The sequence below is a fragment of the Ixodes scapularis genome, unplaced genomic scaffold (assembly GCF_016920785.2).
Source record: "Ixodes scapularis isolate PalLabHiFi unplaced genomic scaffold, ASM1692078v2 PGA_scaffold9__187_contigs__length_104089568, whole genome shotgun sequence".
Lineage (NCBI taxonomy): Eukaryota > Metazoa > Arthropoda > Arachnida > Ixodida > Ixodidae > Ixodes > Ixodes scapularis.
The window spans coordinates 16,950,937-16,967,403 of NW_024609884.1; the positions used below are offsets into that span (position 1 = coordinate 16,950,937).

Sequence of the window (16,467 nt, forward strand, 5' to 3'; positions counted from 1 at the left end):
CTCGAGGCTAATAAAACTGTAGAGTGGAGAGTGTGCGCTTGCTCCGACGTGCACACCCTTGCAGCCCTCCTCTCTGTAGTTTTGCAACCTTGAGGTAGGGCTGCATGTATTGAAGGCCACGTGCTCCGACCTTCCCGCTAAAACTCTTGACGATAGTATTTTTTGAGGCAGGTGAGCAAAGATGTTTACTACAGACTGGAGTTTGATTCTGGTAGTGCCTGCCGCAGTCGGTCTTGCTGTACCTACACATTGACTTTGGGCTTTTGTAATGACTATGAAGCTATAGTGTGCACCATAGTTTCTGTGTCTACCTTTCTTCCCTAGTTTTAATCGGTTATAGGCCACTTTCTGTTTTGGACGATGCCAGTTACGTTCACCGGAACAGAATTGACATTGGTGGACACACCGTCCCTTGTGGCATGTGCACCATGAAGCATACCAAGATCAAGTTTCAGCATTTTCTCGCCATTTGTTGCGACAGTGGGGTCGGTGCTTCGGCACACAATAAAAATGTACCACTCATGTTCGATAAAAAAAAAAAGCTGGTTTTTGAACAGATATGATCTGTAGGTCCCTTCCATTCTGCAGGCAGCTTGCAACCAGCCAATTGCACATTATGCAGTCGTGCATCTGCTTCATTTGAATCAATCCACCTGCCCCAGTCAAGTTGTCATATACACGAACCAGGCATGCCAGGGACGGCACCCCGAGAACGACGGGTTTGTGCGACCAGCAAGTGAACTCTGGCTTTTCTAATTTAACGCGGAGAGATGGCAGGAGGTTTTAGGAAGATAGGCACCCATGAAGTGACAATATGCATTGCGATGGGACACAGCAAGGCGCGTCTCGGTGTGCGTACGTGACCCTCGTGTGTGGCTCCTCGGTCAGGCCCGACTGCACTTCCCTCGGGTGTCCAGGCACACGACCTGAAGGTTGACGAAGACGCTGGCGTGGAGCCCAGGAAGGCGCCCTCAGGACGCAAGCGGGGCCGTGCCCGTTCCACGGCCCTACCGACCAGCCTAGACGCCGGTACCGCGTCGGGCGCCAACGCTGGTGCAGGGGCCTTCAATCCCAAGCAAGAGATGGCCGCACTAGCGGGCACACTGGAATCTGTTGACGGTGAGTTGTGCCGACACTGACTAGGCATGAAGAGGGTGCTTTAAAAAGTTTGGAGCAGCGCCCCCCCAAGCAATCTCTAATATTTTGCTTCGTGCGACGCCTCAAGTTGGGGACACATTTGCCGTCTTTTGGAACAGGTTTCTTTTTTTAATCGGACTCTGTTTCGCCTGATGGGTACCATTGCGGACAGTATTCCAGTTCAAGTTTCACTCCTCTCGAGAACATCTGAATGATGGAATATGTGTGAAGTTAAAGATAATTAATTGATTATCGTAATAAACATTAAATGTTTGAGCAGCACTATCGAGGCAGTTTGCGGTAAATGTATAAGAAATACAAGCTTAAACATTTCTTTGGTGCTACTTTTTTTGAGAGAGAGAGAGTTGTGTTCCGAACGAGGAATGGAATGTAAAGTTGAGATCTCATGTTTTGGACTATTTGACAAATTGAGAGGTAACGTAGCTTGTGGGAATCGTAGACTCGGAAAAAGGCCGGATTGTCTGTTTTGGTTCGCACTCTCCATGGGGGCTGCACCTCAAAACTGTGGCAAAAACGCTCGGGTTGAACCCGATTTCTTCATGTATGAAAAAATGTGGTGCGCTAAAAATTGTAATTGTGTTGTGTGTATGTTTATACAGCCAGAAGTTAGTCTGCCCCAATGGGCATTTGGTGTCTCAGCTGTCGATGAGAAATTTAGCCAGTGCAGTGCAACCACTAGCCTGGGGTCTTTAAAATGTCCACCACGCAGCAGTGGTACACGACCGCATGCCGGTACGATGCTCATCCATATCGAAACGGGCAGGGGTGGGGATTGAACCCAGGATCCCTAGGTTCTGCCCAGCGCAAGCTTTCATTCTCCGTGGTCCGAGCTGGTGTGTGCAAGGCATGGCATACTAATGTAGAAGTACAGTAGGCTCGCGATAATTCAAACTCGGATATTTCATACTTAAGGTCAATTCAAACAGATTTGAAAATTTTGGTTGTCCCGCTATGTTTTTAATGTATTTATAAGCCGCTTAATTCACATACTTTCTGTTCTCGCGGCCCCGTTGAGTGCGCTTCTTTCTGAGCACTGGTGCGCTGCAGAGAAGCAACACCCACGGAGCGTGCTTCTGCGGGTGTTCCTTCTCTGCAGTGCACCGTTGCTCGGTGAGAAGCGCACTCAACGGGGCTCAAGCAGGCACACATGAGCTCCGAAAACGGGCACCACACAAACATTTCCACAGTAACTTGCGCGGACGCTGTGACGTGGCGGCATGGCATAGGTCCACGTCACAGTGTCCGCGCAAGTTGCTATGAAAACTGCGGCGCGGTGCCAGTTTTCATTGCTCATGTGTTCCCTGCTTAATAGTTCACATTAGACAACCTCTTGGCCTGATGATCAAAGTTAATTTTGTTTTGAGTTGTGATCTGCTGTCTAAATAGTGCACAATGAACAATATTTCTAAGGGATAAATAAACTTATGTCATACATTTCACAAATGTTTTATGTATGGCATACCTGCTTATGATCGGTAGGCCTATGAGAGGAAATCACTAAATATCTGCTTTGTATGTGTAGTCATTCATATGACATATCATAATTTTATCTTGCATCATATTTAGATGATTTTTTGATATTTCCAACTTGCAATAATTTAAACAAAATTTGTGGCTTCCTGGAGTTTGAATTAATGAGTGTACTGTATTCCCCTATCCTCGCAATACCCGACAAACACTAAATGCGTTTTACGGACTGTAGTCTGCACCCGGTGTTCTGGACGTCCACAGAGGCAAAGTTCAGTTCTTTCACCAATGTGTTATGCCTGTACTTGCTTATAATTAAGCCTATGTAGAGGAAACTGGCAAAAATCGGCTTTGTATGTGTAGCTATCCATGTAACAAATCATAATGTTGTCTAGTATCATATTTAGATGAATTTCTGATAATTCAAACTAAAATATGTGACTTCCTGGAGTTTGAATTAATGAGAGTCTGCTGTAATAGCTCTACTTTTTATGCAGTTGCTGAAGCAGCCCCCTTTTATTAAAAAGAAAAATGAATGTGGAAGGTACCACGGAAGTGCCTCAGAAATATTGGCATTTAGGAAAACTGCAAAAGCATGGCTTTATTGTCCCAAAAATGGGGCACTAAGGGTCCTTTATTAAAGAAACAACAACAACAACAAAAAAAACAGGAGACCTGGAGGATGGAGCTGATGGTCTGGTCAAGCGGAAAGTGAGAGCCCCAAAGTCTCTGGATGATGACTACCTGGCCACGCCTGCGAAAAAAAAGCGCACCAAGAAAGAAAACGCATCGGAACAACTTTACCGGCAAGTACAAGCTATCGAACCTCAATGTTTATACTTGATTTCTTTTGGATCTCTAACTTCCTTACTATCGCTATTTTCGAAACCCACAGTAGAAATGATACTTTAACAGTGTGATAAGAGGGTAACATGTCAATAATTATGCATTCTGCAGCAGCACCCTAAACGATACCACTTCCTTGTCTTCACTTCCACAGTTGGATATTTTCAATTCTCATTTCTTGTTCTTCCCCGCTATGATTATGAATTGGAATCAAGATTCAGCCATATGACTGAGTTGAAAACTTGGTGGCAAGCCATGTCTTGACGTTTACGTCTTCGTGTTACATCTTTCCACTAATCACTTGTTTCTTGCATGTGACTAATGTTTCACCCGTGAGTGTTGACGTTATACCGCATGTCATTGTGTTGCTGTGCCGTTCGTGCTACAACCTCGGATGAGGTCAGCAGTATCAATAATGAACGAATTAATTAACACTTTATTACAGGGCAGAGCTGTTGACACCTATCCATAGACAGATTGCGTTTGCACATCTTTCTACGCTAACGGATATGAGATTTTCCAGCCACGTCAAGTCACTTTAACATGATTACAAAGTATCTGTCAGGCAGTTAGAATTCATTGTCCTCCATTGTGAGCTGTTTCCCAGGGCAATAGTGAATTTTCCGGAAAACTTAGATGCCAAAAAGTGTTTGGAAATGACGAGAAACGACTGAAATGTGTCATATCTGTATACATAGAAAGATGTGCATGCACAACACATGGCTCTGTGTGGACAGGCCTCTAGACTGCGAACCAAAGCAAAGCATTGCAGCTCCACTGGAAAAGAGTTCCTGCGGCTATTCAGAAAACCCTCTGTTGACCTTGGCTGGTGTGGTACCATTTGCAGGTGTGGCGAGCGCAGCTGCGGGTACCGGTTCCGAACTGAGGAAAGCCTCGAATACCATGTGCGTTGCCACGCACCGGCGGGCACTCCTGGGGGCCGTCTGTACCAGTGCCCCGAGTGTGGTGAGCAGCGAGACCACTGGCGTAGCCTGGCCATGCACCTGTGGAGGAGCCACATGCTGGACTTAGACCTGCACAGGTGCGTTGGTCCCTGCGGCACTCCACTCAACCCTATTTCGGAGCCTTCGTACGCTGCGGAGCAGATTACCGACGGTGATGCTCAAATTGTCTGTCAAGCGGCTACAAACGGAGGTCTGCCTAGATATGACGAACACTTTCAAGTATCATACTTTTGCACTTAGAATGCAATATGTTGGAAGGAACCATATATTTTAAAATTGGTGATTCGCTTTAGAGTATAAATTTTAAAATTGGTAACACGAGCCTGTAATGAACCTAGTTGTATTGCTGGACATCTGCTCCAAGTAAAGTTCTGCAGTGTGCGTGCAGCCCTGACCGTACCTATCGAGCGCGCAGCACTTGTTTATTGTTTGAGCGAAACTAATTTGTCATCTCAATTTGGACATTGATGCATGTCGAAGGCATGGGACGGCACGCATCCAAACAAGCGTCCACAGAAGTGCACAAACTGGCTGGTCTCGCTAAAGTAGTCTTAAAACAAGTGTTTTAAGCATGACTCGAGATGCTTCATTTGGTTGTGAAGGTGCAGTTTGGTTTCAGATGAGTCATCACAGTTTATTTAATAATAATAATAGTGTCTTTATTCAAGCCTGGACGGTTGCAGCACCACGGAAAGGCCGTTGCCCTGTACCTGAGGCCTATGGTGGCATAACTACTACAAATATACCTCTTCTAAGCTTTAAAAAAAAGAACAGAAATAGAAAACAATATTTACAAGAAAAGGAAATGGGAAACAGGAGGTGGTGTTCATTGCCCCTGAAGGAAGCGTGGTGCCTCTTTGCACCAAGCTTTCAGGTCTTCCTGCTTTAGGAGCGGGCACTCCATCACGTTTTTCGGTAGTGAGCATCAGAGCCCCACTGTTCTCATTAGGAAGGATTAGCTATGCCACTCGCTACGCCCAAATAGTGGCGTAGATCCCCAGACCTCGTATGGCGAAGATGCTGCAGTGGCGGGAGCTCGGAGTCCTTCGGGAGGAGGCAGTAGGAGCCGGAGCGATGTTGGAGAGGTCCATCCCACCATTCTCGAGAGCTCTTGTGTGGGCAGGTAACGGTAGCATGGCAGACCAGGGCAGCTGCCGCCTTAGAACCGCATAAGCAGTGCATCGCTGCATACTTTTGAGGGATGCTGTTAACGAGAGTTGGTAGGGGTCCCAAACCGGCAGCACAGTACTCCAAGTGTGGGAGAACTACGGCAGTGTATAGGTGCGACAGAGCAGTAGTGCCGGCTCCCCAGGTCACCCGAAGCACAAAACCAAGCATCCACCAGGCCCTCGAAGTCGCCTCACCAATGTGAGCTGAGAAATTGAATTTAGGATCTATTATAATTCCAAGGAGCCTTTCACGATTGGTAGCAGGGAGTGCTGTGCCGTACAGCTCGAGACTGTGCTGACGGGTAACACGGCTACTGGATGTAGTAATGAGGGTTGGTGAGCACTTGCTGTAATTTAGGGGGAGCTTGTTTTCCTTGGACCAAGTGTGTACAGAGTTTAGGTCATTTTGGGTGCTTGACTGGCTGAATAATGGTGAGATCATTGCTGTACAGAAGGGGCATAATGCAAGGAAGATGTTACATCATTATTGAAGATGTTAAACAGAGTGGGTCCCAAGACACTTCCTCAGGGAATTCCCGACAAGAGACGTTTAGTGCTTGATACTGCTCATCGGAAGACAACTCTGTGGAAACAATCTTGTAAAAAGTCTGAAATCCACTTCTTAAGACAGCCTGAGATACCCACCTTGGGCGGCGGAGTAAAGCTTACCGGAGATAAACTCACCGCCAAACTGTCCGACGCGGAGAAAAGCTCACCGGCGTTTTGGGCTCACCTACGAATCTAAGAATTAAGCGTTGACTCGAGTGAAATACGTTTACATAACTGAAGTATGCTGGGATGCCTTAAGCGCGGTCCAAATCAATGCATTTTTGTGCGCGCGAAAGTCGTGCGCTTCCCAGAAATTGCATATTTCGTGACGTTTTTGCTGTTTCCAATGCGCTTTCTGAGTCACAAGCGTGCCCGTTGGTTGGGACGGTGCGCTTTCGGGCGAGCGGAGAGCATCTGCACTTGACGGTGAAAAAACGCGGAGCCGGAATTGGTGCCCTCACCAGTTCCGGCCTGGAGAGGATGTGGGAGAGGAGCGCTCTACTACGTCACAGCGTGTTGTTGTGCGCGTTCAGAAAATCATCCAACTTTCTTATGCGCGCCCCGAAGGCGCAAGGAATCAGCGCAACATCACGAAATACGCAATATCCGGGAAGCGCACGACCTACGGGCGCACAAAAATGCGTTGGTTTGGACCGCGCTTTATGCACTTGCGGTCATTCTGCACTTCAATAGGAGAATATATTTTTAAAATAACAAAAACATTGTGTAACACGTCAGGCGTTGCCCGACAAAAATAAAATATAATTTCGATAAAACCCTAATTTAAAAAAACAAATTTTTAAAAAATAACGGGGGAAGTATAATCAGTGCAGAGGGCTGCCGCTCAAGTACTTTCTGGAGACCTTTTATGTAGTATACCAACACCGCATTGCCAAATCTCCATATTTCACCATTTCTTTAAGAAGGGGTGGTTTTAATTCTTACCTTATTTGAAAGGAAAATTTAAAAAAGTCGCATTTCCCCCATTCCGGCTACGTCAGAATTAAATATGGCGACACTCGCGCGAACTGGGTTGACATAAAAGCGGAACAAGAGCTACAGTCAAGGCGGAGAATGAAAATCAAGATGGCTTAAATCGTGATGCAGATCAGACCGGTTTTACCAGGATGATTTAAATCAAAACTTGGTAAAAAAAAAAAAATGTTTTTATTAGTTTTTATTTTTTTATTATATGGTGTTCTTTATGTGGCCATTTATTTGACACTTAAATCAAAGAATCGTCAAACAAGGAGGATTTATATTGGGCTGAACGCAAGCAAAAAGCTGTGGTCTTTGGAGCAAATCGATGCATTGAGCTTTATTTCTACCTTTGACGTCGTTCGTCAGTTACCTCAGATCTTTTTGTAATGAAACCAGCACGTAATATAGAAGCGAAAACTGAGAAAGTGATGTCGTATTGCTAGAAAATCGGATTGCAAAAAAAAACAAAAAACAAAGCAAATACAACTTTTTTGCCAAGAAAAGAAAAACGAAACTGTTTTTGTTTTAGTATGGCGAGGTGGGGTTTTCATGAACAAAACGCTGTAAAAATTGCAGTAATTATTTTTTTCTGCATTGTTTTCACTGATCGGAACATTGATCAAACAACCAGCAGTGTTTAGAAATGCATATTGTGATGAATAATCAGTATATGCTAGCTACAGTGATATTAGTCTAATTTGAATAAAATAAATTCATAATTTTTTAATCTGATTTTTTTTTTTTTATTTATTTAGCCCGCAGTAGAGTGATCTGGTGTGATGTGTGTATACTGTGTGACCCTGTCAACATAAACAAATTACCACCTTTTTTTTTACATTTTAGTAGTTATTAAAACTTCTAGTTCGGTGGAAATTGTTCATTCGGGGCACAAACTTATACGATACAAGTTTGACGCTGATCAACCCCTTCTCTAAGTAAAATGCAAAAAATTGCTTAGCGCTAACTCTGTTGCACAGTGTACCGCCTGCGTGAGACGCACATAAAACCTTGGTAGCATTATTGCTATTAACGACCAATTTACACAATAATTTAATTTGAGGTGAGCTTTTCTCCAGGTCTTTCAAAAGACTGGTGAGCTTTTCTCCAGACCTGCACAAAAGTGGGTGAGCTTTTCTCCGGTGAGCTTTCCTCCGGGATTCACCCACCTTGGATAGCTTGCAGCAAAGTAGTCCATAATCAAGCTTGTCGAACGCTTGTTTAAAGTTTAGTTAACAAGTTCACGGGTTGTGTTTATTGAGAAACGAGCTCAGTGTGTAGATGGTAGTGGCCAGGGCTGATTCACAACTCCGACCTTGCCTAAAGCTGTACTGGTAAGATGAGAGAAGGTTGTGCTGCTCAAGGTGGAAGGAGCTGATGAGTCGCTCTTGGTGTATGAATTGAAAGCTTTTTTAGTATTTTGGTTTTGTGCTTAGCAGAAAGAAAATTGTGTCATTTACAGCCTCGTTTAAATGCTCTGTAACCAGATAATTTGGATAAATGAGACATGCTTGTGTGGCTACATATCATTGACAAACTAAGAGCCCTCTCAGGTCATTGTTACTTCTTTTCTCGGAGCATTGCTACTGTTTGTGATGCCTGCGTGTCCGTGTCTCTAAATGCAGGTGTAACCAGTGTGGCTACCGAACGTTTAGCACCTTCAAGCTCGAGAATCATGCACGCATCCACAGTGAAGAACGGGACTTCACGTGTGCCCAGTGTGGGAAGGGCTTCAAGCAGTTGTCGCAGTTGCGCAACCACCATGTTGTGCACCTGGATCGCAAGAACACGCCGCACAAGCGCTGGTACAGCCAGCAGACGTGCGATTTGTGCCAACGCACTTTCTCCGACTCAAAATGCCTTCGCAAACACCACCAGGCAGTTCATGGCAAGGTGCGCACACTGGTGGCTTGCATGTATCCAACAGTGAAAAGCATTTCTGTTTGAGCCACGCAGTGTTCCTGGACAGGGTGTCTACCAATCTGTAAAACCTGGAATTGTGAGCAATTTCAAAGCACCTGGAAATGTAAGGGAATTGTCAAGGAAATCGTCGGAAAATTGGTTAAGACGGGGAAATTACCGATGTGTTCAGTGCAGGGATGTGTAACAAAGTGGGAGGGTGGGGCGTGCAGTGGCAGGAATAGCCTTCATGCTGAGTAGCAGTTGCCCAAGACATCACTATACAGCGCAAGCCTCCACCGGATTGAACGAGAACAGCCACTGCAGCCCCATCCTCTGCATTTTTGTAATGGACAGGGAATTTGATTGAAATATTCAGAGAAAACCTGGAAAGGTCAAGTTTGAGAGAAACAATTTGGTAGCTAGGCACCCTGTTGGAGTAGTGTTTATTTGATTCTCTTGGGTTTAGAAAATATTAGTGGTGTTTCGGTACAAGGGGAACGTTTAATGAGTCTTTTCCATGCTGTGTGCAAGCCCTGCTGTCGTTTGTGCAGGTGAAGCCGTACGTATGCTCCTTCTGCGGACACATGTCAGCCCGCAAGGCCATGCTTCAGCTGCACCTGCGGCAGCACACCGGCGAGAAGCCATTTGCGTGCCACCAATGTGAATACCGCACAGGTGACCACAATTCGTTGCGGCGCCACAAGATGCGCCATACTGGCACCAAGCCTTACAAGTGCCCCCACTGCCCCTACGCCTGCATTCAGGTGAGTGCAATGCAAGCTGAGGAGGTTTTCATAAATTGGACTGTCACTCGTCCAATTCACATTTGAATGTTCTGTGACCTAGTTGTACCTCTGATGGCCCATCTTTGGTTTTGCCTGACATTAGCAAATGTTGTTATACTGGGTTTGACAGGGTGATGGCTTAATGCCAGATATGAAGTAATAGAAGGAACCTGTGTAAAGAAGCTACTGTAATAACCTAGATCAGGGGTCTCCAAATCCCGTCCCACGCAAGTCCTCTCACTGGCCCGCGGCGGCTGTCCGCGGTCTTTTCTATGAGGCCCAGCCCGCGGCCCGCCCCTAGCAGACCCGCTGCTAAGCGGTTAAAAAAAGTGAGCGTAAAAGAATGGCGCCACGACGCGCTCCAAATGCGCAAACTAAGATACCAGAAAAATAAAAGAAACGACATTGTAGCGGGGATCCTCTCGCTATATTATTAATTGAACATTGCCATCGCTAGCATTACCATTCTTAGTCCCTTCATGTCTGTGTAGCTATGTTAAAATACCATGCGTTCTCGTGTACATTGCGCTTTGTGTCCTCTATCGCAGCTATTGCATATTATCAGCATTAGTTTTATCATTCTAATTAGTCTTTTGCACGTTGCAAATGTTCCAAAGTTCCCATGCACTTTAAATAATGGCTGATGGGTTTTCTTGGCCAGTCTTGTAAACACCTTGTCTAATGTCATAATTTGAATATTGAATTTCAAATCTAAGCGTATGTTTTAATTCACTTGTGTTTTTGTAATAATTATTCCAGCATTAATTTCTGTGTTTAAATGCATATTAAGTTTATTCGTTTAGCTTTTCTTCATTTAGGATTACTCTTTTTTTTTACTGGCCCTCGAGACTGCGACATAACACTAATCCGGCCCCTTAGCCAAAAAGTTTGGAGACCCCTGACCTAGATTAAGAGGCAAATAGGACTCCTATATACTCCTCTTTAGATATCTCTCATATGTTTATAAATAAAGCCAATCAGGTTTGAGTGTCAAAGGCATCTTTATTTGTGTGAACCCTGCAGGTCTCCTGTTACCCACATAATGTCATCAGTGTAAAGCCTTCTTACATATACGGGGGCCGTCCCAAAAGTTCTCAGCCTGAATGAACTTGCATTACTTTTCGGCATTGTCCTCTTTGAGGTCCACACACTTCGCCCAACGATGCTCCAGTGCCTGGATCCCCTTGAAAAAAACAAAAAAATCAGAAGTTTGGCCCTCCAAAAAGCGAGTCGCAGCATCAATGACATCATCATCAAAAAAGTGAACAGCAGAAAATTTTATTTGTTAGTTGGGGGAAGAGATGGAAGTCTGATAAGGCCAGATCTGGCGAGTAGGGTGGATGGTTGACCACAGAAAAGGGTCGCAGGAGTGGATGGCAGCCATCGCCACAGCAGTGCGGTGTGGGGGCACATTGTCCTGATGGAACAGCACCACTTCCGGAGCATACTGCGACGTTTGTCTTTGGTGACATCCCTGAGGCGATGAATCAGGTTTGCGTAGTAAGTTCTCGGTGATGCCGTGCCCCTTCTAAATGTAATGCTGAGCTGTGCACACCTTCCGAATCCCACAAAACTGGCCATCACCTTGCCTGCTGATGGAACAGACCGAGCCTTCTTTGGCTGTGGAGAGGAGGAATCTTCCACTGTTTGGACTTGGCTTTGCTGTCGGGTGTTGAAAGTGGTGGACCCAGTTTCGGTCACAAATCGGGCACTGAAGTCTGCAGGATATGACCTGAATTGCTCGACATTCTCCCTGGATGTGTTGTAGCAGGTGTGTTTTTGGTCGCATGAAAGCAATGTTGGAACCCATCTGGCGAAGACCTTGTGCATGTCAAGCTGTTGGGTCAAGATGCACTGAACTGTGGTTTTGGAGATGCCTTTAGCCTGTGCAACGGTCCAGATTTTTACTCTGTGATCTGTCATTACTTCATTGTGCACACGGTCTATGTTTTCTTGTGCAGTCACTTCTGCAGGGCTGCCAAGGCAGGGTCGTCTTCGAGGCTCCACCATCCTCAATTAATTTTCGCGGCCCACTTTCTTATTGTGCTGTAGGATGGGGCATCCTGTGCCTACGTCGCTACCATGTCTTTGTCTATGCCTGCCGGAGTTGGGCCTTTCCAAGACAAATATTCAATCACCGAATGTGTCTTTACTTCCTTCATTTTAACTCGATTGTGCGGATTGCCACCTGTTGGCAGTCACCCCAGGAAAACTGTTTTGTGCGCATGCGCCATTTTTGGTGTCGCGAATCTTAAGAAGGGTCCATGTGCTATAATAAAGTGTTGTGTCCGTGCTCGCACTCCCTCTGTGTCGGGCCGAGAACTTTTGGGACGCCCCTCGTACGGGGAACAAAGAGTTTTCCACAAAAAGAAGACAAAAGATAGTAATGGCTGAGATTAGGAAAAGGAACTACAGCAAAGTGCATACTTTAGATGCTTTGCTCTTTACTGCCCATCTACTTTTTTCTCTCATGTCATCATGTCAGGTTTTCTGATATCTACCAGCCTACCTACCTTATTTGTTTAGTGATGTTTCTATGCTTCCAATGACTGCTGTGCAGGCCATCTCGTACAAGATGCACATGAAGAATAAGCACCCAGGTCTGGAGGGCCTGTTTGCATGTAGCCTTTGTAACTTCCGCTCTGTGAGCAAGGAGAACTTCACCAACCACATGTCAGACCACAAGCGTGGCATCCTGGCAACCTCAGCCAACATTGGAGTTGCTGCCACAAGCGTTTCTGTGGACGGGCAATCACTGCAGCTGCCCGAGGGTGAGGCTCGTAATGCCTGCAACCGTGCCTCGCCTTTGCTGACTAGGGCGTGCCTCGTTACTGCAGGGACACTGCAGCAGTTGGAAGGCATCCTGCCAGGGAACCTCAATGCTGCACAGCTCATCTACAGTTGCCTGAGCGCTTTGCAACAAGAAGGAGGTCCTGCCAACCTGCCTCCGGGAGTAACCACTTACTCGGCAGGAGACGGCACTCAGACTATTACAATTCAGGTGAGCCAGGCACCTGTCACCTTTTCACCTGCCTAGCATTAGCAGATTTGAGCCTTTTTGTTAACTACACATACATTCTCTCGCACTCGCTCCAGAACTTGTATTTCCTTTGGGCCCTGCTACACCTATCTAATGTCTCTAGCATATATACATATACTAGCTGAAAGTTGCAAGGAAAATCTGCTAAGTACCATAAAATACCGCGGAAGCGCCCACTGTATTTACCCAGTTTTCAGTGAAAGTGGGGTGGGCACTCCCCCAGTATTTTTCGGTAGTGGGATGGCGGCTACTGTGGTAAGACGGAACCAGGGTCTTTTACTCCCGATGAGATCACTTAATCATTGTGTCTGCCACATGCCTCCATGCCGTGGCTACAGTGTACCATTGCACTTGCGCCGAGTGCGTCACCCTTCACCACCACCAGTGCACACATGTGGAGGAGCTTCACTGCTTTGCACCGGAGTGTAGTGGCTGGGGAGGAAGGGAGGGGGGGGGGGGGGGGGGGGGTGAGGGTGGGAGGGCTGGGCTCGGCCAACACCTCTTAGAAATAAGGCCGTAGCGCATCGAGTGGTTACGTCACAATGTCGGAGGAAGAAAGGCCATGGCGCAACTACGTGAGAAAATTTCAATCGACGTGAAAAAAATGTTTCTTCTCGAGCGGCGCAGTGGTGTTCGTGCGCGTTTATCCGACATTAATATAGGTTTTAAAAGCGCAGTCTTGTACAATTTATGATATATATAATATAAACGTAATATACAACACGTTACCAAGGTTGAAAGTACCAACTTTATATTTATGATTATCCCCATAACCGCGGGACTACGCACAGTCCCGCAGCTCCCCACACTTTTCGAATGAACCGGCTCCGAATTTCCGATGCGACATCTTCTTCCCTCATACGGGCTCCGATTCTGGTAAATTTACGTTGTGTGGGAGCTGCTGACTGTCTGAAAAGGAACGCTGAGACATTTCAGGAGGGAAAGGAACCGAAAAAAAAATCCAGTCATCGCCGCAGGGAGCGCAAACGAGCAAGAGATGGGTCGTCAATGTTAAGCCTCTCGTCCTGGTGCCACTGCTCTCGTGTGTGTGTGTGGTTCTTTTGATCCTCCTACCCGTCGTTTTTTTTTTGTCGTCACCGCAGTCTCGGGTAGTTTTTTTTTATTGTGTTCGCTTGATACTACGGCATTTACACGGATTCGTGAAACAAGTCCTGCTACAATTTGAGTGACGTGTGTGGCAACTAGTCAACGATGACCTCTCTCTCGACAGAGAGAGACTTCTTGAAGTTTGTGTTCAAATGTTTTCGTGATGGATCTTGTGGGACGTATAGATACGATCGACAGGTGAGAAACAACTTATATTTACGGGTTTTCTTGGTCATGTAAAACGCAAGTAAAGTGCTGCAGTCGATTTTTTTTTTTTTTAATCTCGTGATAGAATGGAGACTTGTTCTTCGTCGTTATCCGTTTGCTATTGCGTCGGCATTTGTAAATATGCGTGGTAATATTCTCGTTTTTACTGGAAGGTAAATAACAAGTTTGTGTGATTATTGAAAGTGCGTTGTTTGTGCGATTATTGTAAGTGCATTGTTTGTGCTTATGTGTTTATTTATGCTACTGTTATTTTATTGCCTTTACCGCGTTTATACTAAAATCTTAACTGTATTAAGGGGGAACACTGGTCTTGGAGCTTTTTTTTTTCTTATCTTATGACCAAACTAAATGAAACTGCACAAGCTTGTTCATATATCTGGTGATTTTCTCAGTCAGTAGAATTGTCCTCAAGATAAATAAAACTTGCCTGCCTTTGTTTGGAGGAACGATAGGGAAAAAACTGCTCAACAGAATATCCTTTTTAACACGTGGCTGGATACTATGAAGTGTGGAGAATGCAATGTTGGAAGTACTTTTAAGATAAACCCAATATTAGTGATTTTACCTTACAGTTCAGAGCTCAGTGCATGGCTAACAAGTAATAAAACAAACGATCAAATACAAAATTTTCTAGACTTATATTAAAAAATCTGCTCTCAACATTGTATGCTTCACATATTTAGCTACATATTTCAGTAGAGGTTATATTTCTACCTGCTCTAGATGTTGGGACATCCCTCCTGCAAATTTTCAACAAGTCCAAAAATTGTTTTGTGAAAACAATGTTTTAGAGTCAGCTTCAACGCACATTACATTCAGCCCGCATAGACATTATAAATTGATTTACAGCTCAAATATTCATCTATGAAATTAGAAGTCTGGTAGATTGAGAAAAACAACAGCCATCGCCATTTTCAAAAGACTGCAGTTTTTGGCTTTAGAGCCAAAACTGCAGTTTTGGCTCCAAAGCCAAAAACTCATCGGGGGCCCCCCCTTAAGGTATTGTATGCAAAATAGTTTATATTTTGTTCTTGGGCAGCTCGAGCCCATAAGGAGAAGTTAATTAGTTGACTGTAAATAGTAAGTTTAGTACCCCTGCCACACGGAAAAGTTAATATATTTTGATTAAATGATACGGGATTTAATCAGCTCGCTGTTTTGAGTGATTATACGAGCGTCGCAAGCCGATTTGTCGGCCCCATATTGTCATTCGATCGAAATTAGATTAATTTTAATTCAGTGACTGCACGCGATAACATCGCTTACATGATTGTGACACTTGTCGAGCCGTGTCCGCGTTGGCTACGTCTACCTGATTTTTAACTGATCTGTATTGCTGTGTCCAATCACTGCGTGTCTCGTCATTTTGTCAAAGTATTTCTATATAAAATATGCATTCCTACAGCAATAATCGCGTGACCCAATGTTTTTGACTTAAAACAATCACATTTTTCTATAGACGTCTTCTACGCATATCTCGTGCCATTTCGTACCGATTATTTAGCAGTGTAATGTTTTGCCCATGTAATAAAGTGTTTCTTAGAACCGTTGCTATGTGCAGCTTTCATTTCAGCTAACAAGACGCACGTATGTAATGTAACTAAAAGCGCGTTATGACGGTCAATCCACGCACGTTGCCTTCGCTGCGACGCGCGCCCCCGATGGCTTTCGTTTGCGACGTCACGAGAAGAGCGCTACGGCCTTATTTCTAGGAGGTGTTGGCTGGGCTGATTTGGCTGGGATGTCCATGACTTGGTGTGCGGAGGGGAGGAAGTGGGGGGTCTAAATGCATGTGTATATAATAGGGTCGGCTGGATTTCGGGAGGCGCTGAGGCCCCATAAGCCTCCCCTCTAGCTACGCCACTGCCGGAGTGCTACGAGCAGCGGCTGGCATCGGGGAGCGCCCTAATTAGCATGATAGGCTCAGGGATTACGCACAGAAAGGGAAAAAACCGTGGGCCTATCTTTGAATAAGTTAAGTGGTGAAGGTAGTTCCTATGCAGCAGTTGATCGAAAGAGTAGCGAACTTTGGCTCAACTCTGGTTCCAGCGCCGATAAACCGCAGCAGTGATGCCGACTCAAAAATCAAAAGCCTGCAGTAGGAATCCCGAAAAAATGCTAGAACTGCTAAATTTCAGGTGTAGGGCAAGAATGATTTTTTAACACAATTTACTGCTATAATTGGTCTAAAAACAGTATTATAAGTAGAAGAACCCTTAAAAGAGAGCTATGTTGTTTGACCGAGACTGCTTCCATGCACAGGACGATGTCAC

At 45.2% G+C, this 16,467-nt stretch overlaps 1 protein-coding gene across 1 annotated transcript in view; it reads left to right on the top strand.

The window, feature by feature from the left end:
• The window catches only part of LOC8024868 (zinc finger and BTB domain-containing protein 17), a 33,977-nt gene that overhangs the window by 10,344 nt on the left and 7,166 nt on the right, over positions 1–16,467 (top strand). Inside the window, exons 7-13 of the mRNA XM_029982206.3 lie at positions 918–1,119; positions 3,296–3,431; positions 4,319–4,513; positions 8,758–9,025; positions 9,586–9,798; positions 12,380–12,590; positions 12,657–12,820. Coding sequence (XP_029838066.2) covers positions 918–1,119; positions 3,296–3,431; positions 4,319–4,513; positions 8,758–9,025; positions 9,586–9,798; positions 12,380–12,590; positions 12,657–12,820 — 1,389 coding nt within the window. The remainder of the gene's footprint in view (positions 1–917; positions 1,120–3,295; positions 3,432–4,318; positions 4,514–8,757; positions 9,026–9,585; positions 9,799–12,379; positions 12,591–12,656; positions 12,821–16,467) is intronic.